Source organism: Pinus tabuliformis, chromosome 4_1 (genome assembly GCF_031772625.1).
Source record: "Pinus tabuliformis cultivar Carrire ecotype Pingquan chromosome 4_1, CPIR1, whole genome shotgun sequence".
NCBI lineage: Eukaryota > Viridiplantae > Streptophyta > Pinopsida > Pinales > Pinaceae > Pinus > Pinus tabuliformis.
Window position 1 is genome coordinate 463169987 of NC_142303.1, and position 25373 is coordinate 463195359.

Sequence of the window (25373 nt, forward strand, 5' to 3'; positions counted from 1 at the left end):
CACAGTAGCAAAACACAATATTTTTTCTAGGGAACCCAACTAGGAAAACCCTCTGCTTGTATGAGAATTTTATTGAGAAAATCTGAGCAATAGATCTCTTACAAATACAACTTGTTTCACTGGAAACCAATCTGGTTTTCTCTGCTTGTCCCAAGTTGAAACACCCTTGCAAGACCTGATCTGCTTCCTAAATAACCTCTACCAATTTGTGCACAAGCTTCTCTTGGCACACCTTTCTCTCACAAGCTCCACACATAAACCTATGCAACCTTCTCACAAACCCATGAGCTCTATTGTCTTGTCTCACCAACTCGTGCTCACAAGACAATTGATCAAATTGTGCCTTCATTCCTCCTTTTAAAGCAATTAAAATGGCTAAGTTTAGTGAGTTTCTAATTAAGGAGCTTGCTTTTGTGATTGATTGAGTTAGAATGATTTAATTGCTCATGCAACTCGTCCTATCTCAAATCGAGGACTTGAGACTCAAACACACGTTCTTTTCCTCAATTAAATCGCACTAGAAGACTAATAACTCAGCCTTCCACTTTAACACATCAGTTAACTGCTTCATAACTCCTAATTTTTATGAACTGATCCTAAATTATAGGAACTCGTCCTAATTTGTAGGGATCTCCTAATTTTTAGGAAATTGAGTATGACAAAGAAGAAACTCGAATTTGACTCCTTGAATTAAAGCACAAATACAAGAATCACTTTCTTGCTACTATTTTCAACAGTGTTTGCCAGATTGACTTCCTCACATTGATTTCCACTGATAGGGACTCAGATTAAGAGGTGTAAGAAATGTCAGACATTAGCAGCATGGGCAGTCTAGCTACAGGATGTAGAAGAGTATGTTGGGGAGAACAACTTCCTCGCTAAGAGGGAGTGTTAGTTTATAAATTTTGAGGCAGCATCAGACAAGTGTTCTAGTCTCTAAAGTGTCAGAGAGGCTAAGGAACACGAGATCTCCAAAACCCATGAAATGTTTCAAGAGTAAACACTTAGAAACCTCTCAATTAAATTAATTGATCAATAATTAAAAAGTTCCTAACTTAGGAAAATTGATTAATTAATGGGTATTAATTGAGGCAATCGACGAAGACTTCCATAAAAGTGTATTGATGGAGTCAAATTGATCTTAGCCACCAATCACGATTAGATCTTAGTCGTTGATGCTCCAGTGAGAGATTATAACAGCAAGTCGATGGGATGGAGTTAGGCAGATCGAGCTACCCAATTCACAGCTTCCATGAGGGCGCAGTTCAAGCCAGAGGGAGAGCATCGGAAAGAGGGTGCAGCAGAAAATTTGGGAGCAAGATTTCAGAGAGTTTTCCATTGTTTCTCCAGTGTTGGAGTGGCAGGAGATAAGAGGTCGAATTATCTACAAAGAGGGTCGCAAAATCCAGTGCGAATAGCCAAAAACCCTTCAGCGAGTCGTCAAAAGAGAACGGATTCAGTGGTCGAAGGCCGGATTAGCTTCCAAGAGGCAGAGTGAGTCACTTCCAGAGGCAGAGGGAGGCATGATGGCTCACTTGGAGCCAATTTCCAGGCAGTGTGAATTATCCAAAGCCAGCAGTGCGAGTTCCAGGCTAACTCACATGGTTCGGGTTCGAGTTTGAATTTTTTGATGAGGTTCGGTTGAGGTTCGCCATTAGGTTCGTCCAGATACATTTTCTATATATATACATATATTGAGTTTAAAATGAAATATAGGATAAAATAGTAAGAAATCAACATCAATAAACATAAAAAATGTTATCAAGGACATCGAAATTGCAAGGATAGATTACAAGCTTGAATTGTGACCTAAGGTTATGAGTTTTGATCTATGGACTTGGTCAATGGCTATGAGGTTCAATTAGGTTCGCCATACCTCAAAAAAAATTTAAGGTTTGCCAAAATTTGAACCTCGAGGTTGAAGTCCGACGAACCTTGTGACACAGGTTCCAGGCTGCAGTACGAATAGCCAGTGTGGGGTTCGAGCAGGCTAGAGGAGGCTGAGTTGTTTAGCAAAGGAGATGTGGGATATCCAGATTATTTTGCTAGTATATTTGCCGTATGATTGCCAGTTGGGCATCCAGATTATTGTACTCTCAAATTTGTTGCATAATAATAAAATAAACCCTCATCTGTTGCACCGGTTTTCCCTTTGGGATTTTTCTGGGGACGTTTTAGTCTAAAAATATTGGTGTCTATTTTTATGTGTGTGCATCTATTTCTCAGTTCCTTATTTTACTTCCGTAGCGCATTTTATTTGTGAAGAATGCATCAATGAATTATTTGCTATTTGTCGTAAACAAATAAACTACTAATCAGTTACGAGAATAATTTCCAGTAGGAGGATCTGTGCTGGTGAGCCTTGGAAAGAATTTGTTGTGTGCGTAGATGCCAGCTTTGAAGGCATTGACGTAGTATTGTTGTCGATGAAGCTAGCATCGGCATGCATGCACCGAGACTCTAGTTACATTTTGAATGACTGATAAAATAATTTCAGATCTTGTTGACATCGAAGTATCTTATTGTATGAATAATTTCAATTCTTGTTGACATATTAAATAACTAGGAAGAAGTTCCTTTGTGCATTTAATTTAGATATCAACTACATCAAAAGCTAAGATGATAAAGTTATCTACCCTAACCCAACACCAAGAAGAAAGTGAGTAATAACCAGGATCAAAATCAACCTAGAACAACATCAACCCAAGGAAGACAGACCATTACAGTGCTCATCAGTTACAGAAGATATACTTTTATAACCATGGATATTTTTTCCAAGAAAAACCTCATGGGAAAAACCTTGACACTTCTCGTATTTTTTGGATAGTGTTTAGTGTAAGCCCAAAGGAGTTTATTAAAATGTCTGACCCAGAAGGGACACTGAGTGAAGCAGCAACAGAGGCAGCCAGCCTGAGGGCTAAGTCACACAGTTTGGGTTCAAGTTCGAGTTCTATAACTATTAAGTTCGATTCAGGTTTCAATTTTCCGATAAGGTGCGTTGGACAGAGGTTGGAAGAAGCCCTAAATTCAGTCATCTTGGAGCACCAAGGGGACTGATAGAAGGCAGATGATTGTGAGCCCTAAGTACTGTGACTGATGTGGCAGATCATTGTTGTGAGGGCAGATTTGTAGAAGACCTTGTGAACAGTGACCTTTGGAGAAGCTAAGGGACTGTGTGAAGGCAGAGTTTTGTAGCCTAAGTTCAGTGATCCTTGAAGCAGCATAGACCACTGATAGAAGGCAGATTGGTGAGCTGATCGTGCAAGAGAATCTGAAGGTGCAGAGGACCTTGTGAGCAGCATTCGCAGTGGTGTTGGAGCAGCAAGATCTTTGCGTGTATAGGTGGAAAAGGACCTGCCAGGTGTTCAAGGCAAGTGGACTGAAAGGGCTGGTGTAAGTGTTTCTTCAGCAAGTCAAGTTGTTTTTGTTCAAGGGCATATTGATGGTCATGTGTTGTTGACATCAAGCCTTAGTTTTCCTTGTATCAGGGCTAATCGTAAGGGCCATGATCCCCGGTACAGGAGCCCTATGTTTGTTGTATTAAAGTTGTAATATAACAAGTTTTGGGTTGGCGAAAATTTTGTGTACTTCATTGGTTCACTGCTGTACATTTTCCGCTGTGCAAAGTGCTTGGTGTTGTGGCATTTTAGTGTGTCTGTGATCATGTTTTAGGCATAGACCTGACTCTGAATTGCCAAGGAAAAATCAACAAGGCACACCACTTTGAGGACAGGATTTCTATTTAATTACTTTTCAGAGATGGAGAAAACTTGAAAAGGGTTGGATCATAAGAGTTGATTCTCCCACGCACTTGTAATCACCTATTGGGACTTTCAGCTCATGGTTTAATTACAGTTTGCATGCATCAATATTATTCCCCAAGGCACACCACTTAGAGGAGAGGATATCTATTTAATTATTTTTCCAAGATGGAGAAAACTTGAAAAGGGTTGGATCCCAGGAGTTGATTCTCCCACACCCTTGTAATCACCTATTGGTACTTTGATGTGAATGATAATTGATCATTTAGTCTCCACTCCATCTTTCTTTTCTGTGCATTAAATATCTGTGTTAATCTTGCAGCACTCTCAGTTAATCATTTTTTTACAAAAACTGGTGAATTTTATTTATATAAAAGATTGTGGCAAATACACACAGATGGGTTACATAAATAGATAATCCCTGTAGTGTTAGGAAGCTGCAATAACTTTCCATTCGTGATTTATAATTTCAAAATACCCATTCATATAGAGATTTACCAAATACAAAAGGATTGGAACCCTCAGAATTAGGGAATTGGCTGGTTGACAAGTTGCCCATTAATTAAGAACAATCATTTGTCTACTAATTGGATAGCCAAATTGGCTTGGGAGTCAGCCATATTGTTTTTATGCCATTGCACATGGAACCATTCAATCTTGCAGTTCATTTTTTTATTATCAAAGTTCTAATTCTGCTAAGAGTGGCTTCTAATCTGAGATCTCTGGCCTTTGTTCCAAATTGCATGTGTCTCAAGATGATAAATGAGTCCCCTAGAACAAGAAGATGCCTTGGATCAAATGTACAAGCTAGGATAATGCACCAGTGCTGTTTCTTCAAACCCCAAAGTTTCATAGTGTTAGAAATCCTATCCCCTGGTTGGTTTCAAGCAGTCAGGGCAAGGTTGTGAGCAGATTTTATCCCTTAGTATAGGGATTCTCTAATCCCAGCATTGACAGTGATTAGGAGGCCTTGATTTGGTAAAATCATTCGGAGCAAATGCCTCATCCTCATCAGATTACTCTGTTATCAATCAAGCACTTGTTTAGTTTCCCCCGACTCCATAGCCCATGGGCAGGCACCAATGTTTCTGGATCCATCCCAAAGCCTTTGTTGATTTATGTTTCATGAGTCTTCCCTATATACTGATCTAACTTCTTGTTCTTGAATTTAATGGTAGATCAGAAGCAATATCAAGGGATACCCGCCTGGAGTTGGCATGAACCAACCCAAAGCAAGAGAGAAGAATACTGAGGTAACAATGGGGATTGTCTCTAGAGTTGCACTCACTTGTCCTGATTGAGATTCTGGATTTTGTATTTTGCATTGCAGGTTTGAATATTAACAGGGAACTATAATAAGCTAGGCAGAATGCAAAGATCTCAGAATTTTGGTGTAAAGATCAGTATAGAGAGAGAGAATGGGAAGAAAATTCTTCGGCACAAGTTTCAACTTTAATAAATAGTATCTATAAAATGTGACAAGAAAGGTGTTGTAAGCTTTTACACATTCTTCTCCTCCTTTCAAAATAGCAACTGAATGTCTTAATTAGTCACCTCCACCAATCTGTCTTACCTTCCTATAATAGTGTTCCTGCAATCATCCTTTTCTTTCCAGTTTGTTCATAGAGTAGCTAACAAAAGCATTAGATTAGCACATAGCTTCCATTGTCACATTCTAGAATAGTACCAATGTGATGACAAGAGCCAGCCGCACATGATGATAACAGCCTTTCCACAATGCATTTCCAACTTTAGTTTTCTATTTCCTCCCAACTAAATTTCGAGTAAAAAAGCACCATTGTTACGTGATGTCATCACAGTAATCCAAGAAGAAAATTTCAAGTTTGGGTTTAGCATCAAAATTTTCAAATTTTAAATTATTAAATCCCAAAGAAAATCAGAAACTTCATCAAATGTTTTGCTACATGCAGAAATTTCACTGCATTCTCTCAAAATAGAACATCTATCATGAAAATTGAGAAACCATTTGTCTTCTTATTTGTTCCTCTGAAGATGAAGCTTTGATATTAATTTCATGTCATCTCTACTCTCTTGGTTTGTCTTCACAATGTTCTTGCCCTATTGGCTTGTCTTCACCCAGTGTTATTGCTGTGTCCATCTTTCGAGTCTTGTTCTCCTCGTGTATCCCATTCTTACATCTACACTGCTTAATTTTATGTTCATATCTCTGCATTATTTTATTTTATATAATAATTAGGGTTATGGAAATCAGAGAAGGTTTAGACCTCAATTTCTTTACGTCATGATTTAGTGCTTCAAACCTACAGATCAAGAGTATACTAAAGTATTCAAAAGTTTGTTGGATTTCAAGATTTACATAATTGTCAAAAATCGGAATGTTGGCCTAAAATTACTCACACATCAAACCAGGAAAGGAACTAAGAGTCCTAAATATTTCTTATGATCTAATTGATACAGCAAGAGAGAGTTTTAGTCACAGACAAATGAATGGTGTAACTTTGCAGTGACTGAAGTCTAGAGTAATAAATAGCATAGAGATATATACCATGTCAGAATTATCTGTTGCATCCGGGACTAGTACATTAACTTCACTTGACTTAGCTGTTGTTATAGATGCTCCTATTGAACTCCTGCTTAAGTATAGATGACAACCGGCTGTATTATCGACAGAAACAGTTGGAACTGTACCCTGATACAAAACAAAAACAGAAAAGTCAAACAAATAATGCAAAGGATGACATGTTCATAGCAATCAATTTGAGAGAGCAAGGGCTCCTTCAATAAAAAGCTCTAAATTCCACATGATCACTCAAGTTGATAGCCAATGCAATGCAGAGTACTGGACCAAAAAAAGTATCATAAAGTCTTATCTATTGCTACAATATGTATAATTCTTCTGTAGGATGCATAATATGGAACCAATAAAAATCAGCTTTCCTCCATCCTGTAAAAGCAGATCCCTACTCCAATGCCTCAACCACTTGAGTACATAGTAACCAGTTCAAAGAAAATAAGCTTGTAATGAATTACCTGACACTGCACTTCAACTCCATTACAGTTAACTATCTCACAAGCTGCCACAACATCCTGCATTATAGAAAAAGCATCATTTTTAAAAGCTTCTTGTAACAAAAATGGTATTGTAACCTAAATTCTATAAAATCCTATAAGAAGGAAGCAATCACATGAAAGCATCAACTTTAATTGCCTGGTTGTGCAAGCAATCTTATTACCATAAAGACAACTCCTGTTTTTGTGCATTTGTCAATGGAAATATTGTTAACTTTACCTGAGCATTAATAAAGAAAACAATAAAAAGGTCATTATATTAGAAATGGGCATTTAGAGGAAAATGTTGAAAAGAAAAACAGAATAAAACAATATGGTGTCAACACTGTATGACAACACCAAGTAACAGTTGACAAATAAAAAAACCACTGCTCACCCTGCATTTAAATATCTGTATTTCCATTGATTAAGAAGGAAAACTAAATGGGTCAGCAATGCTAGATGCCAGCTACAACTATTAAAACCAGACACTGATGTTATCACCTTGAACTTGCACAACAGAATCTTTGCAACCAAAAATGTAGACCGATTGTTTGGAATTGCACTCATCTATGGTAAGATTCTTCTTACCAATTTGATTTTCCACTGCCCATCTACCAAAAACCAAAACAATTATGTAAATAGTAGAGCTGCAGATGCCAAAAGAAAGCTGGCACAATTTAAGAATTTGCACTTAAAAAAATCTAAAGTACAAATATGCAACTTGTGCAATGCGTTTGAAGTTTTGAACAGCGGCCCAGGTAAAAATAACCAAAGAGAACTGTTTTGTTGGTATCACAAAATTGCATCATCCTGCTTAAGCGGAAAAGATAACATCAAGCACTTATTAGTTATTACCAAAAAACACACATTTCTTTTCTCCAAATGAATACAACAAAGCAGTTAAAAGCTCACCTGCGACCCATTTGGAGCTCCAGCTTTGGAGGCCCTTCTTTAGAGAAGGCAGACCCACGAGATCTAGGTTTAATGCTTCCGCTTCCAACAGTAGCAACTCCTTGTCCATCTAGGCGATTCTTTGTCTTCATGTCAGCTGTTACCTTTCTAAGACCTGCATAATTTAAAAGCTGTAGATTAGTTTTGGGAGTTATAATTTCCGATGTCTACTCTGTTCAACTATCATTTTAAATGCACCTGCAGTTACAGTTTCTCCCTTGTTGATTTCTTGAAATACTGCACTTGTGCTTGCTTTAAGACCACCTGTACCATCTGCGGAAACAGGGAGTGATCTGGGCGGCGGTGGTGGTGGTGGCAAAGAAGTATCTTGAGGCAAAGCATTTGGTGAAGCCGGAACCAATGAGGAATTGTTTGCCTTAAATTCCTTAACATCCACTCCAGTTGGATTCCAAGTTGGTCCTACAGGATAGTTTTTTCTAACATAATCCCTCAGGCCTGGCACAAAAAACTCCTTTAAAGCCTTTGCCCACTCAACATGATTGCTATCCTTGCTCTTGTACTCCACCAGAACCTGCATTTTTGGGGAAACAATTTTCTTGAAGTACACCCCAAATTAAGTCAAGATCAAGCTACTCCTGAAAAGAACATATGGATATATGACTGCCTTAAAATTTAAATATGCCTATTCACCAGACCTAGGACATTGAGGATAGTTGTCATCCCTACCCAGACAAAAACAACCCTTATTTGCTAAATGGCTAAGAATGAATAATTCCCAGTGTTGAAGATTTATCTGAGTATCTGTTATTGTAAATATAAAGGAAAAATAGTACCATTAAAGGTTTTATGCTGAAGCTGACCGATGGCATACCTTGTTATTAAAGAACTCAGCACTTTGCCAGATTTCCTCTACATGAACAGCAGGAAGACTCAAACCTGAGAAATAGGAAGTGAGAAATTAATAAGACTATTGTTTGGCATCTTCCAGTCATTAGCAAGTCAAACTGGAGATTAACAAACCTACTGTCATTAAATAAAAACCTTTATGATTAAAAATGAATTTTAGAAACTAACTCACCGCAGTCTTTCCCAGTATAGACAACCCACAACAGTGCTGGCAGACACTCAGCAATGGTTTTTAAGAGATTGTAAGTATCAGACCGTCTTCCTTCTGTAAAAGCATTTGCCTTTGTGATCAACTCACTAAGAGGCTGGATCAATTTGGTCAAACCTTCAATATTGGGTTGCTGTGGTATCATCAATAAAACCAAGCATTATAGACCATGCATTAGGTCAATGGAACTATCCAGCAATTACAAAAGTATGAAAAAATATATTCAAAAAAGGGAACTAGATATTCACGAGGTTTTCTTTTTGCATTCTGTCAAATCAATAAACCATCTAATCAGGGTCAAGAGGAAGCCTTTTTGGGTATAATACCAAGCAAATATTAAAATGATGGTAAACCATATGAGTCTCTAAATTTTAAATCTCGTTCTTATGCATATCAGCTAAAGCAGGGCTGAAGTGATAGTGGAATCAAGGATGACCCTCAATTTTCCGTATTTGTTTGCTGCAGTAATGCAGTGCTTCTTTTGTTATTCTTCCATTTACTTTAAAGAAAAAAAAAACACAAAGGATGATTGTCTGTTTCATCTAAGAGTTTTGTACCCATTATCATAAATTCTTTTTTTCATCTTTTAGGTTTTATTAGAAGCTCAATTGATCCTATAAAAAACCCTGTCAAAAATAGCAAATGCCAAAGCAATAATGTTACTTAGTCACAAGAAATCAACATGGTTAGTTTGAAATCTACATCAACAATATAACTCTTTTAGTGCCCCCTCTTCAAACCAAGGTAATCTTTTCAGTTCTGATCCAAAAACTTGTTTAGGTTATCCTACACATCAGTCCCAAAATGCCAGGTGTAATGAGAGCCTATGTTCCCATTAAACCTACGGAAAAGAGATTCTGTCACTGGATAAGTGAAGAGCTCTGTGCCATATACCGGGGCTTTTATAAGGTAAAAGGCCCCTAAAGGCTAAAATAAGCTAAGTGTGCTTTTGAGAAGCTAGTTAGTCCCATGTGAAGGATAGACTTGAGTTGGCTAACACTTACAAATTCAGATAGGACCACCATGAGCAACAATTCGCTTTGCTTAACTTTCAATATATATTTGATCATGTTGTAAAAAGGCCAGAAAAGATCACAATTTCTATTGGAATTTCTAAGTTTGACACGTTAAAAACCCTCCATGCACTTTACTGATTTATTCCTACCTACTTGTTTTGTTAATTAACAAGTTATTTACCATGTAAATACTGGAAATAAATACAAGTACATGCTCAACACATTACAGATCATCAACTGAAGGAAATAGAAACAAGCACACAAGTGACACCATTGTTTTTGGACTAATGTCCCCGGAAAAACCCAATGCGGGAAAACCGGTGCAGCTATCTGAGGGTTTGATTTATTAAGCAGTTTCAGAATACAATCTGGGTGCCAAATCCGGCTCACCCAACAGAGAAAAATCTCGGCAGTAGTACCTCTCTACTCGAAAGCAGATATTCTGGCTGAAACCCCAGATAAACACTCTGGCAGCTCCACAACTCCAATCTGCCCCACGAAACCCCAGCGTCAACCTCTCTCTGGCCCAGCGTTAGCCCAGCATCACTCTAACTTGTCCTGTGCCAGCCTCTGGAGGCACTGTGTCAGCCCTCTAGCCCTATGAGGCACTGCGCAGCTCCTGGCTGGCTCTGCGTGAACCCTTGGCTGCTTCTGCATCCCTCTCTCCGGCTACTACGTTGATCCTCCCAGTGCTATCTCTGCCTCTCTGCTTTTGTATTCACTGCCCCTCAGCTGCAACTCTAATCACTCTCTCAACTTTCTCAGCAAACCCAGCCCCAGAAAGTCAAAATCTTGATCTCTTGGTGTGTTCTCCAAGTGACCCTCAAGCCTCCTCTTATACTTTTCTCGTTGACAAATCAACGGCCGAGATTAAGTCCCTAATCAACAACTAAGATTAGATCTGGCTTGATCCATGACTTTTGGACCATTCTAACACAGTTTTATATTAATTCACATTAATATTTTATTTTCCCTAAGTTTATACTTAGGGACTCCATTAAAAATATTAATTATTTTAATATCTCCCAAACTATTTAGAATCTGCCCAAACCCTTTCTGAGTATTGGAGATCTCATGTTCCTTAGCCTCTCCACCAATTTTCGTGGCTAGAGTACATCCGATGCTACCCCAAATCAACACTCCCTCTTAGCGAGGACTATGCTCTAGTAATACTCCTCACTGAGTATCACCCTGATCATCCGGCATCGATCCCTGTGCTGATGCTAGGCCTGCTACCCATCATCTGCATTGTTGCATCTTGTACTGCTACCCATGGCCCTGCCACTGCCACTGTTGCATCCGTACTGCAACTCCCTCTGCATCCGTGCTGTTGCCCATGGCCCTGTCACTGCCACTGTTGCATCTGCACTGCAACCCCTCTCATCATGTTGCATCGTGCTGCGCACTACCATTGCTAACTGTTGCACTGCAACCCCTCTCATCATGCTGCATCGTGCTGCGCACTACCATTGCTAACTGTTGCACTGCAACTCAGTTACTGAGAAGTCAGTAACTAATCTCCCAACTTTGATATCCCTGTCAAGCTAGAAACACTCCTGATGCTGAAGCTCCCTCTGTCACTGACAAGTGCTCCCTCTCTGACCTCTGCGCTGCTGCAACAACTCCATGCATCTCGCACCGTTGCACACCTCTCTGTGCCATCTTGCACTGGTGCAACACTCCCATGCCTCTCGCACTATTGCAACCTACTAGCCTCATGCTGTCTTGGGAATCCTGCACTGTAGCTCCCTCTGTCGCTCCATCCGCATCTGTCTCTACTGACATCGCCAGTACTGCTACTCCTCTTCGGGGCTCCCGTAGCAAGGTCTAATCCAAGAGGCTGGGTACCTCGAGGATCCTGCCCCTCATCACCTATAGTTTGCCTGACTGCAACTCGATGTCTCCCCACTTCCACTCAAGTGGTGTGTGTGCACTCACGGCACAGTCATCGTCTATCTCCACTTCCTTCTCTGCCCTCGTTGGCGCTGCCTTGGTCTCGGAGGCCTCTCCCTTACTTTTCTTCCTTGGACATTAGGTCACATAATGACCCAGCTCCCCACAGTGGAAGCATTTGACCTTGGAGAGGTCCTTCTTCTTCCGTTTCTCTTGCTTTCCCTCAGATGCTAGGGCAACATCCTCCTCCTCCTCCTTCTTGATTATGATCCCCTTGTCGCTACTTCCTGCCTTGCTCAGCCTTTTGCTCTCTTCTTGGCAAACAACAGCCCACATTTCCTCCCAATCTGGAAGGGTCGCCCTGCCCAGTATGCTCTGGACAAACACCTCCCAGTCTTCTGAGATTGTGTTCAGGGTTGTTCTCACCATCAATTCTGGATTCAGCATTGCCCCTATGGAAGTTAGCTGATCCCTGATCTCCTTCAATCGACTGAGGAAGGGGTCGATCTGTTCTCCCTTCCGCATCTGGTATGATCGCAGCTGATTTTCTAGTAACATCCTCCTCTGCATGGAAGTATTCTGATACAACTTGGTCAGGGCCTCCCACATCTCCTGTGTCGTGTTCTTCTCGGCAATATGTGGTACTATATGATCCTTGACCCCGTCAAGGATGATACTCTTAGCCCTCGCCATTGCATCCTCGTACCTGTCGTTATCAGCCAAGTCAATTGGGATAGCTATCGTCCTCAAGGCAAAGTGCTTGACACGATTCCTGTCTAGTACGGATAAGATTCTGACCTTCCAGACTACGAAGTTTGAGGCTCCGTCCAGTCTGTCCTGGTCTCTTACTCCGTGTAGTGCCATTTCGCTGCTCCTCTACTTCCCTCCTAGAAGTTCTCGGTGTGACTCCCTCTGAGCCTCGATTTCCTTCCTGGAAACCCTTCTGCCAATGTCGAGATGCCCCCACTCTGATCGTTTGTGCAGCTACACCACTGATCCGGATTTCTCGGCTAGAAACCCTCGGTAGCAACTCCCTCCTCCTTGGCCTTGCCCTGTTAGGTACTATTCTGACTACAGTACCCCACCAGCTCCACTCTGCAACTTACCCACAACCTCCTAAACCCCAGCAAACTGAAGGTTAGAGCTCCTAAGCTCTGCGCAATCCTGGCACCAGCAAATCAACTTCCTCAGCCAACTGCGTCAGCCCTCCTGGCCTCTGCGTGAGCCTGTCTTTGCCTCCCTCAACCTCTGCGCAGCCTCTTCTTGGCTCAATCTTGATGACGCAGGCACTGTGTCACCCCTTCCTTGCTGCTACTCTGCTAGGAACAGCGTCTATCACTCGAGACAACGGTTTTCTATTGTTGTTGCTTTGCTTGGCTATTGTCCTCAGTTCTCCTGTGATCTGCAACCACCCTTTGATACCATGTTGGAATTTCTAAGTCTGACACGTTAGAAACCCTTCATGCACTTTACTGATTTATTCCTACCAACTTGTTCTGTTAATTAACAAGTTATTTACCATGTAAACACTGGAAATAAATACAAGTACATGCTCAACACATTACATATCATCAACTGAAGGAAATAGAAACAAGCACACAAGTGACACCGTTGTTTTTGGACTAATGTCCCCAGAAAAACCCAATGCTGAAAAACTGGTGCAGCTATCTGAGGATTTGATTTATTAAGCAGTTTTAGAATACAATCTGGGTGCCAAATCCAGTTCACAAATAGAGAAAAATCTCGGCAATAGTACCTCTACTCGGAAGCAGATATTCCGGTTGAAACCCCAAATAAACACTTTGGCAGCTCCACAGCTCCAATTTGCCCCACCCAACCCTAGCGTTAGCCTCTAGGGACTGCATCAGCCTCTCTCTGGCCCAGCGTTAGCCCAACGTCACTCTGGCTTGGCCTGTGTCAGCCTCTGGAGGCAATGTGTCAGCCCTCTACATCACCCACGCTAGCCCTCTAAGGCACTACACAGCTCTTGGCTGCCTCTGCATGAGCCCTGGCTGCCTCACACCCTTGGCTGCTTCTGCGTCCCTCTCCAACTACTGCACTGATCCTCTCGGTGCTATCTCTGCCTCTCTTCTTTTGTATTCGCTGCCCCTCAGCTGCAACTCTGATCACTCTCTCAACTTTCTCAGCAAAGCTAGCCCCGGAAAGTCGAAATCTTGATCTCTTGGTGTGTTCTCCAAGTGACCCTCAAGCCTCCTCTTATATTTTTCTCGTTGATAGATCAACGGCCGAGATTAAGTCCCTAATCAACGGCTAAGATTAGATTTGTCTTGATCCATGACTTTTGGACCATTCTAACACAGTTTTATATTAATTCACATTAATAGACTCCATTAAAAATATTAATTATTTTAATATCTCCCAAATTGTTTAGAATCTGCCCAAACCCTTTCTGTGTATTGGAGATCTCATGTGCCTTAGCCTCTCCACCAATTTTCGTGGCTAGAGCACATTCGATGCTACCCCAAATCAACAATTTCAGTCTAAATTCCATGCAGACAGGGTATCAGATTTAATCTCTTTAAAACTCCAAGTGCACCAGTTCAGAGCACAAACAAAAGATACTTGTAACAAGTGATTGTCACCAAATAACAAAATACATAATCATTTAAAACATAAAACTTATAACGCATTCTTGATAACTTAGAGAAAATGTTCAGGGGAGGATGAGTGAGCGTGAGGGAAAAGGTCCCACTTTCACCATGCTGTCCCCCAGGTTGTCCCTGCTTTCACAAGGGTGAGTGCCAGGTCATAATGTGCAAGAGCATCTTCTATTATCACCTTAGCCTTTAGGCCTTTGAGCCAGTTCTCGAGCCAGGGGGTGGTTACCCAAAAATATCCTCAAGATGTTCCCATCTGTTGTGAAAGAACAAGTTTTATCTATGATGCTCCGACTGGATTTATTGCAAAGACAAGGCAGTGCAGTGTTTGCCTATGCAACTTTTTAAATATTACACTTGTATTGTATGTAGTCAAAAGGAAAAATTAGTGAAGATTGCTAGATATAAGGTTTATTAACCCAATGCAGAAGTGTGCCTTAATCATGTTTCCATCTTCAGAAGTCAAAAGAAACATGAACATGTCATAAGAGGAGGCTAAACACAACTTTCTTCTTTTACATATTCATGACACAAAATAAATTGGGCATGCACGCAGACATAGATCCATTCATTCATTCAATATAAGAATAAGACAGAAAATGAAAAAACACCAGCATGACTTGCTTGAAATTTTCACCAACGGCAATGTGCATCAGTCCCTAATTACGAAATGAATTCAATAGTTTTTCGGATTACAATGAGGGCACCAGATGGAGACTACAAAGTCTCAATCTTGGGCCTCTATTGCTTCCTTCCCAGAATCTATGGTTTACAAATATGTCTACACAGAGCAAGAAAAAGACAGTAAAGAGATGCAACAAATCCTTCCAGCATGCTGTCAATTAAAAATTATATAATGAAAGGACTCAGGTCTATCAAAATTCCAGCAGCCTAACATTATACAATTTTCCAATCCTTGGTCCTGCTGCTTGTTCAGGAAAACAAGGTATTCCATATAGAACGAACACCTTCAATAACCATTCACACAACCAGATCAAAGATCATAACACCAATTTTTTTAGGTGATTAAAACCATCCAAGAGGGAAACAGTCCATGGCCCAAGCCAACATGGCTGCTTGAGGAAATTTTATTAATACACAAAGAAAAAATTTACATGAGTTCTCACAATTGATCATTTGCCATGACCCTCTATGCTCTTTAAATAGAGATCATGGACCAATCGGATGTTAAGCCACAGATCCATAGCTGTTAGTATCGAAGAGAACATGAGCCATCAGATCACTCTATGTCTAGAACATATCATGACCGTCGGATTACAATGCAACTAATGCATACTAAAGAAATACACTTTTCCCTAATAGACACATTAGACCAAGTTGAACTTAACTAATTCCCAGGTGTCTAAATATCCTAGCATCCCCCCTTAAGAACAACTTGGGATAGGATTGAAGGATTTACAAAGGTAACACAATAGGAGAAGGAAGAAACATTCAAGCCTACCCCTCCTTAATGACAACTTCCTAAACTCCTAACATAAATCGAAGTTTAGAAAACTTTGCTTTTGTAAGAAACTTCATGAAAATGTCGGCAACTTGATTATTGCTAGGGCAAAAGAGCACTTCAATAACTCAATCATGAATGAGTGTTCTAATGAAGTGCACTTGTAGCTCAATGTGTTTGTTGCATTGATGCTGAACTAGATCTTTGGCGAGCTTGATGGAACTTTGAATGTCGCACCAGAGGGTGGTCGAATGTTGCTGCTGGAATCCAAACTATAAAAGGATCTATTAAAGCCACAAGACTTCTTAACTTGCATTAATTGTTGCTCGATACTCTACTTTTGCTTAAGAAAGAGCAATAGCCTACTGCTTTTCACAATCCCAAGTGACAGGTCTAGAACCAAGACTGAAAACATAAGTTGCAGTAGACTTCCAATCATCAAGGTTGTCAGCCTAATCTGAATTAGTGAAACCAACCAACAAAGGAGCCCCCCCCTGAATTGTAATGTACCTCAAACTAAATTGTACCCCAAATATAGCGAAGTATATTTTTTATTGTTTTTCAATGAATTTCACGAGGAGTTTGCATGTATCGAGTAATAAAACCAACGGCAAAGGAAATGCCAAGATGGGTATGAGTCAAATACAAGAGGCTACCAACAAACTGATGGTACAAAGTGGCATCAACTTCAGGTGTAGTGCAAGTGGTTGTAAGTTTGACTCTAGACTAAAAGGGAGAAGAGGAAAGGGAGATGGTTTACGCTAGACTGAAAGGGAGATGGTTTACAATCTTCCATGTGAAAATAACAAAGAAGGTCGTATGCATACTTAGATTGGGAAAGAGAAATTCCTTCCTTGGTTTGTAATACTTGGAGGCCAAGAAAATAATGCAAATAACCTAACTTTCATATCAATTTTCTTCTTAAGGATTGATTTCACATGGGTTAAAAGTTTAGGGTCACTACCAGTGAGGATAAGGTCATGAACATAAAGAACAAGGATTATGAGATGGCTTCCTACTTTCTTGGTGTAGACATTGGGGTTAGAATGACATCTAGAGAAGTCGGTGTCAAGAAGAAATCCATCCATTTTTGCATACCAAGCTCAAGGAGCTTGTTTAAGACCATAGAGAGATTTCTTAAGGTGGAAAACAAGGTAGGAATCACTTTAAACATAGCTAGGAGGTTGTTCCATGCAAGAAGGTGGATTTAACATCCATTTGATGGACCTCCCATCCATGTGAGGCAGCAAGGGCTAGAACAAGGTGGATGGAATTCATTTTGGCAACAAGGAAAAAGGTTTCATTGTAGTCGATTGCTTCAACTTGAGAGAATCCTTTAGCAACTAACCAGGCCTTATGTCTTTCAACACTTCAATCTAATGCATACTTAGTTCTATACACCCATTTACATCTGACAAGTTTTCTACAAGTTTCCAAGTATTGTTTGCCACCAAAGAATGATATTCTTCATGCATTGTTGTTTTCCAATCTGGATGACCTTAAGCTTCTGCAAAAGTTTTTGGATCGTGTCTTTGAAACTTGAACCAAAAGAGAGGAGGCTCACTAGAACTGTGAACAAGTACGACGTTGATCTGTAGGATCACCGACAAGGTCACTAATTGCTTCTCATGTTGGATGGACCCATCGGGGAAGTTGTGGTGCTAGTGCAAGTTCATGATCGATGGACTCATCTTGAGGAAGGTGAGCAACTAGAGGTGGATTTTCATCCACATTGTCATCATTTGAAGAAGAAACCATATTAAGAATAAAAGGTAGCACAAATGTCGAAGATGGCTCGCAAGCTAAAGAGGGCGCAACTATCGAATTAGGCTTGCAAGCCAAGAGATTTTCATCAAATTTAACATCTCTTCTAATGATTATTTCATTTGGGTGAAGTTAATAAAGTCTATAATCTTTTGTATCTTCGGAATATCAAACAAAATTACACTTCTCACTTTTAAGTTGTAAAGCTTTCCCTTTTCCATCATGTGAACCTATGATACACTACGAAAGATATAGAAGTGGCTTACATCAAGCTTAATGTTATTCCATGCTTCTTCTAGTGCTATATTTTTTAAAGTCTTTGTGGAAGTGTGATTTAATATGTAATTTGCACAGTTGATTGCTTCTACCCAATAACGAAGACTTAATTCCTTAGATTGAATCATACAATTATCCATTTCCTTTAATGTACGATTATTTCTTTCAGCAACACGATTTTGTTGTGGTGTATATGGAACAACATGTTGCATTTGAATGCCCTGTGTAGTGCAGTAAATTGTGAATATGTTGACATATTCACCTCCATTATATGTTCTTAATCTTCGCAGTTGATGTCCAGATTGTTTTTCACGGACCTTGTAAGTTAAGAACAAGTCAAAAACTCCACTCTTTAGTTTTAAGAAGTAAACCCATGTGCCTCTGAAGAAGTCATCAATGAAAGTTGAGAAGTACTTGAACCCAGAGAAGGAAAGGGAAGAAAGCGGACCACACAAATCACTATGAATTGGTTGTAAAGGGGTTGAGGCATGCTAAGAGGCACGTTTGTCAAAAATGTCTAGATGACGTTTATCGAGAACACAATCGACACAAACACCATCTTTGCAACAAACAAAAAGAAGATCAGTCGCTATATTTTGATTACATAGTTGTTGCAATGGCCGATAATTTAAATAACCAAATCGCTCATGCCAAAGTTTGCTCAAGTCATTTCCATGAGCAATAAAAATTGACGGAAAAGGTGATGACCCAAATTTGTCAAACTTGTACAACCTGGTAATATCATCAACTATTCCAATAGCAAGGACATGCTTAGGATCTTTTAAATCCTTAATTACAACTTGGTGAGATGAAAACTCTGTTGTTTTACCTTCACCTGAATGAGTGATCTGATAAAATGATAGAAGGTTGCAAGAAAAACTTGGAACACATAATACATTTGTTAGTGTCAGTATTGTTCGCCTGTCACCTGGATCAAATGTGCTTTTACTATGCTTGTCAAGACTATCAAAATCAATTTTTTTATGTCACTAGGTTTACACAGCAAAATTCGGTCATTGTTTGGTCAGTCTAGAGATGAAGTCAATCTTTTGGAAATTCACTTATGCTGGTCACCTATCACACTTTTATGGAGGTGTCATAATAAAGACATGTCAGTCATCATCATCATTCCATTTAGTCTCAGGTCATTCATTAGGTCGCTAGGGTTTCCAAGGTCCATCATTTTCATGAATAAATCCAGCAGTGAATAGAGCATGACAAGCAGCTCTTGATTATTGATTTGTGAATTTTCACACATTCATCATTTCTCATGTTCAAAAAAGTTCCTCCAGCACTCAGGAAAGTAAAAGACAGCTCAAGTTTTCAGTGGTAAAGGTAACTCTATTTTCATAAGTGAAAAATCATTTTTAAAAGGATGGTGGGTCCCATTTCTTTTTTAAAAGAGAAATACTTTTCCCTATATAAACTCAAAATCCCCCAAACTTGTTCATTTACCTCCTATTCACTCTTGAGTATCGAGCTATCTCGTCCAAGAGAGTAAAAAAGTCGGTTTCCTAGGCAAATTTGGCAAAAAACTTGAAGCGTTGCGCTCAAGAACAAAGCGTTGCGCTCAGAGCAGAGGCACTGTGCTCAGAAGAACTGCGCTGCACTCAGGTACAAAGCATTGCGCTCAAAACAGAGTGCCCATAATTCACCAAAAACTCTCCCAAATTTCATTTTTTGGCTTGCAAGCTTAATTTCATTGACTTCTAAGCCAAGAGACAAGTAAGTACACCGGCATTATCCCTCATTTGCTTTTCAAAATCATCTCATGCCAATGATACTTCAAATTAGGGTTTGTAGTGAAATTTTTCATGGGAAACAATAGGGTGATAATGGCCATTTTTATTTTTGGTTTCTAAAACATGTAAAATGTTGTCCTACACCTGCATACATGTTTAATAAACCATTTTAATCATTCAATCCATCTCAAAACAAAATTTTACCCCTCAAAAAGCAAAGCCCTAGCTCATTCCTAAAGGTTTTTGGGCATTTTTCATTACAAACCTTGTTTTTCCTCCTTGCAAGCAAATCACTCTTCCACTATTTCTTCACTCATTTTCATCAGCTTCCAAAGTTCATATCCACCTTTTTCAAACCTCCTCTATCATTTTGTCAAAATCCACCTTCACATCACTTCATTTCCATTCATACCTCACACTTTATTTTTCATTGCCTGCTGCTAGGGTTTTTTGTCATCATGGAGGCAGAATCTTCACCAGAGAGGAAAAGACATCATAAGGGAGGGAAGATCCTCAGATATGAGCCATCAAATTGTAATGAAATCAACTCCTATCCTTTCATCAAATAGTGCTTCGAGGATGTACATTGCTTAGAGTTTTGCAAAAGAGTGAGTGAGGTGGGTGATCCAGGTGGATGTTGGTGGCCACCCACCTATCCCATTTGGACCCCCACGACTGTCTCTTTCAGTTTTTCAGTTTCCGTAATTGTAGCACAATTTACTATTTTTAGCAGTTTTTTGGGTCCTGAACTTCCGGAGCCGTTTTGAGGCCCTAAACGACGTTTTTTGGGAAATCTGGGAGCAACATGGGTCCATGGACCGATGTTGCTCTTCCCAAAGTTATAGTTCTCGGATAGATCTTTCTAACGAGCTATTGTACGCGTCAAACGGAGATCGGGTGCCAAAGTTACGACCCCGGGAAATTGATGTACCAATTTACCCAAACGAGGCCCACAATTTGGCGTTTCATCTTCTAGGGTTAGGTTTTGGGATGTTAAAGGTTTTCCATTGTTTCTCAACAATAAATAGGCCTTCGAGCCTCATTGTAATACAATTCAGAGGCATGTAGCCGCCACATCTCTTCTCAGAGATAAGCTACCATCGCCCTAGCTGGTTTATTTCCATTTCTGTTTGTAAGCATATTTCAATATTTTACATTAGCTGGTTTATTTCCAGCTACTGGAAATAAACCAGCTAATGTAAAATACTGAAATATGCTTACAAACAGAAATGGAATAAACCAGCCAATGTAAAATACTGAAATATGCTTACAAACAGAAATGGAATAGCTGGAAATAAACTAGCTAATGTAAAATACTGAAATATGCTTACAAACAGAAATGGAATAGCTGGAAATAAACCAGCTAATGTAAAATACTGAAATATGTTTACAAACAGAAATGGAAATAAACCAGCTAGGGCGATGGTAGCTTATCTCTGAGAAGAGATGTGGCGGCTACATGCCTCTGAACTGTATTACAATGAAGCTCGAAGGCCTATTTATTGTTGAGAAACAATGGAAAACCCTTAACATCCCAAAACCTAATCCTAGAAGATGAAACGCGAAATTGTGGGCCCCGTTTGGAAAAATTGGTACATCAATTTCCCGGGTTCGTAACTTTGGCACCCGATCTCCGTTTGACGCGTACAATAGCTCGTTAGAAAGATCTATCTGAGAACTATAACTTTGGGAAGAGCAACATCGGTCCATGAACCCATGTTGCTCCCAGATTTCCCAAAAAACGTCGTTTAGGGCCTCAAAACGGCTCCGGAAGTTCAGGACCCGAAAAACTGCTAAAAATAGTAAATTGTGCTACAATTACGGAAACTGAAAAACTGAAAGAGACAGTCGTGGGGGTCCAAATGGGATAGGTGGGTGGCCACCAACATCCACATGAATCATATAAATATTAAAATATGCAGATAATATGGTTTCAAAAGTTGAAACTAACTGTCTGGAAGGAAAGATCTTGAACATAATAGGTCGTTTAAAAAAAAGGTACCAAAAACCGACATCAAATGTGAAAATTATGCCCTTTTCGAAAAAGGCATTAACGGTAACAAAGAGCCATGTGGCAAGTAGAAGTTGGCCCATGTGGTGATGAATGTTGCCGAAAAATAAAATAAAAATATTTTCTCTCACTAGCTTTGCCTATAAAGTGACCAGGGAAAATTTTAAGGACGGAAGTTTATCTCAGAGTTTATAGACTTTGGAAAATCTTACTAGTCCCTAATATGCAAATTGTAGAATGTTTGGCAATATTTTGTAAAAATATTTATATTTCTAATGATCTTATATTAGGGTGCATAAAATTTTGGCGATTTTTAGGGTAAAATAATTTTATACTATAAAATTTGGGCGAATCATTTTTTTTAAATGGAAATTAGTGAATCTCTTTTTTGGAATAAGCATAAAAAATTAGCCCACATGTGAATATTAGCCCCTAAAATTTTCCTTGAAGCTGACTTTTACAAATAAGTTACTTTAGGAAGTGACCCAATTTTATAAAACAAGTGCGAATCACTTTTACCATACAAGTGAAATACACTTTACAATAATGTTATGAAATAACTTAAGTTTGCATGACCTTTTTCAAAAAGTAAGTTAATAAAAGACATTTCAACTCAAGACCTCTTACTGAATAAAGTAACTTTTAACCAAGTAAGCTAGTGCAAAACACATAATAATAGTAGTGAAGGATGGAGGTAGTGTTGTTGTTGGAACTCCACATTGAAGTGCATGCTTATCGAAAAAGGTGTTCATCCAAAAACAAACAACAATTTGAAAAAGAAAATCAAAAATCAATAGCAACAGGGTTAGATCTCAGTTACCTTCCCCAGAAAATGAAAGTTTTCTCTCTGTTTCTAATTTGTCGAGATCGCAAAGAGCACATGTAGTCACTAAAACGCTTTCCGCTCTGTTTCTAATTTGTCATGTAGTCACAAAAACGATTTCCGCTCTATTTCCAATTTTCCAAGATCACACTGAACACAAAGCAAAGAGCACACAGAGATCGAAAAAAAGTAACAAATCAAGAATATAAATAGAAAACCAAAAAATGAACTCTATAAAAAATTAATTGTAGAAAAAGGTGTATTCAAACTATATACCTTTAAAATTTGAATCTGGCCAAATAATCCATATCTTGGGCAAATAGACACATTTTTTATTGAAATGAAAGACATTCTTAATTGAAAGCAATGCTCTGGACATAATGGAATAGTTTGTTTAGTCATAAATATATGGAAATAGAAAATCTCATAAATGCAGCAACATGGGCTTAAGATCTTGATAAGAAATGAGAGAAGCTCTTCAAATAGGCCCTAATACCATGTTCGAGAAAACACAGTATTTCATATAGGACAAACACCTTCAATAACCATTCACACAACCATATCAAAGATCATAATGTCAATATTTTCACGTGGTTAAAACCCTCTAAGAGGGAAACAATAATCCTAGCCAACATGACCACTTGTGGCAATTTTATTAATGCAAAAGAAGAAAAATTACATAAGAGAATTCTCACAATCGATCACTAGCCATGACCCCCCATGCTCTTTAAATAGAGATCATGAACCAATATGAGTCGTCAAATCACTCTGTCTAGAACATATCATGACCATTGAATCACAATGCAACTAATACATACTAAAGAAACACACTTTTACCTAATAGACATATTAGACCGAGTTGAACTTAATTAACTCCTAGGTGTCTAAATATCGTAATACTACAAAGCTTTGTTCTTATAGACATTGCCAACCCATTGTTATTGCTAACTAATCCCCTCTTTCTTATGGGTTTAATTATCTGATTTGGAACACCAATTTCTCTTAATGCCACAAAAATAGGCATCATGTGCGAGAAATAATAGAAAACAGTTTCTTACTGTTGTTGTCCCCTTCCTCTTTAAGAACTACTATCCTTTAAGATTTGGGATGGTGGTTTCATGTGTGAGGAAGCTAGCTATGTAGGTGGCATTGGTGGCTAAAAAGGGCCTAGTTGTCCCAACATCACTTGATCCAAGTGATGCACATCATGTGATACATCCTATTGTGGGGCTTTGGTGGTATAATTATAAACAAAATCAAGTTGTCACCATCCCTCCTTGCCGATCATTCTCCCATCTATGATATATGGGGGTATGAGAGCAAATGAGGTATTTCATAAGAATCCAAGTGGATATATAACAATGAAGTTGATCAAAAACTTCTAGGAGATAAAGGAATACTCCCTTTGTCCATCACACTTGAGAGCTAGACCTTTATGGTCTTCAATAATTCATTGTAGACCTCTCGAGCATGCAAGGACAATGGAGGCCATTGGATACCACATTTTCCAAGTCACCCATGAAGTCTCTGATGTGGGTTTCTGCTACTATGGCTTTCCCATTTGAAATTTTGAAATTTTTTAGCTTGATGGCATAGGCATCAACATCCATTGACACAATAACTGCTAGCAACCCTAGGTTTTAAGAGGGAATTATATTCAGAACCTTATTTCCTTCATTTGACACTAAAGTGCTCTGTTCCACCTCTTTTTGAGTATCGCTTAGATGTTTTTTTACCTATCTATTTAAACCATCAAATTCTAGGTAGATTTATAGGTGATCTCTAATTTTTGGGGCATCCTCAATGATATAACGCCAAATGGTTCTCTTGATTTCTTTTATTGTTGGCTGCAACATAGCTTCTTCCAAAATTTTCTATACCTAACCTTCCAACCTTCTCTCTTCTTTCTCTACTATTAGCTCTTTCTTGTGTCAATTTTTTCTCAACTTCCTCCATTTTTTGTCCTTGCCTTTTGAACTCTTCAATTCTCTCATCCGCTAGGGCCTGTGCTCCTGCCTCTTTGGTTGTGTCATCTTGATATTTATTTTTCCAATCCTCCACCCCTTTATCTAGCTCAATAACTCTTTGTTGGAGCTAAGCCATGTTTGAATCTCCCACTCCAAGGATCACAATATAAGCAAGGAAGAATCTATCCACCCATGCTTCAGTAACTTTAGAATGCGGAGTTTTGATCAATTCCCTTGCTTTATCCAATTGCGTTGCCATTTTTATGGCCTTAGCTTGCATTTTTTCTAGATGCTACCCTTTCTTCAAAGAACTAATTTTTTATTTTAAAATGGCATTTTCATTGCTTAGAAAATCAATCTCCTTAACCAGCTTTTTCTTCTCCTCTGTCATCTATTGAATTAGTGGGGGGGCAAATCTACCCTAAGCACTCTCCAAGGCATTGATATTTTCTTGCTTCTCCCTAAGAAAAAAGATAGCCTTTGTAGAATCTTGCAGGTCCTTTCGAAGAGAGACCAACATGCTTTCTAATAGTCCTTTCTCGACATCTAAAGCCTTCGCCCTTGTTATAAGGTATTGATTTTTAGTGACAATGGACTATCTTCTCTTGAGGTTCTCACTCTCTTGAGTTGTTCTATAGTATTTGTCAAAGGCCATGTTGTTGGTGGTTTTGGCCATTCAAATATGATCAAAAGGAGGCAATTGGGCGGTTTGGAAATCTAACTTGAGAAGATCTCCATTCTTTTGGTCTCATCTTGAAATACAACTTTTGTGCTAATGGATCTAGGGTATTTATGGTCAACTAGCCACTCACATCATCATAAATAGGGAAAAGTCTAGGTTGGCTTACAGGGTCAAAAGGTTCTAGCACAACCAAAGAAATTTTCTTAGCACAACCCAAGAAATTTTCCTAGATTTTCTCTTTCCCTTTATTCGCTAAGCAAATAGATGGGGTCAACAAAACCAAGGGTTTGGATGCAATT

At 39.1% G+C, this 25373-nt stretch overlaps 1 protein-coding gene across 1 annotated transcript in view; it reads right to left on the bottom strand.

Annotated features, from left to right (window-relative positions):
- LOC149176429 (cyclase-associated protein 1-like) overlaps nt 1–25373 on the bottom strand; it is a 60562-nt gene that overhangs the window by 13107 nt on the left and 22082 nt on the right. Inside the window, exons 2-9 of the mRNA XM_089419911.1 lie at nt 8785–8953; nt 8578–8642; nt 7944–8277; nt 7707–7860; nt 7296–7405; nt 6977–7032; nt 6774–6830; nt 6289–6432 (exon numbers count right to left, since the gene is read on the bottom strand). Coding sequence (XP_089276037.1) covers nt 6289–6432; nt 6774–6830; nt 6977–7032; nt 7296–7405; nt 7707–7860; nt 7944–8277; nt 8578–8642; nt 8785–8953 — 1089 coding nt within the window. The remainder of the gene's footprint in view (nt 1–6288; nt 6433–6773; nt 6831–6976; nt 7033–7295; nt 7406–7706; nt 7861–7943; nt 8278–8577; nt 8643–8784; nt 8954–25373) is intronic.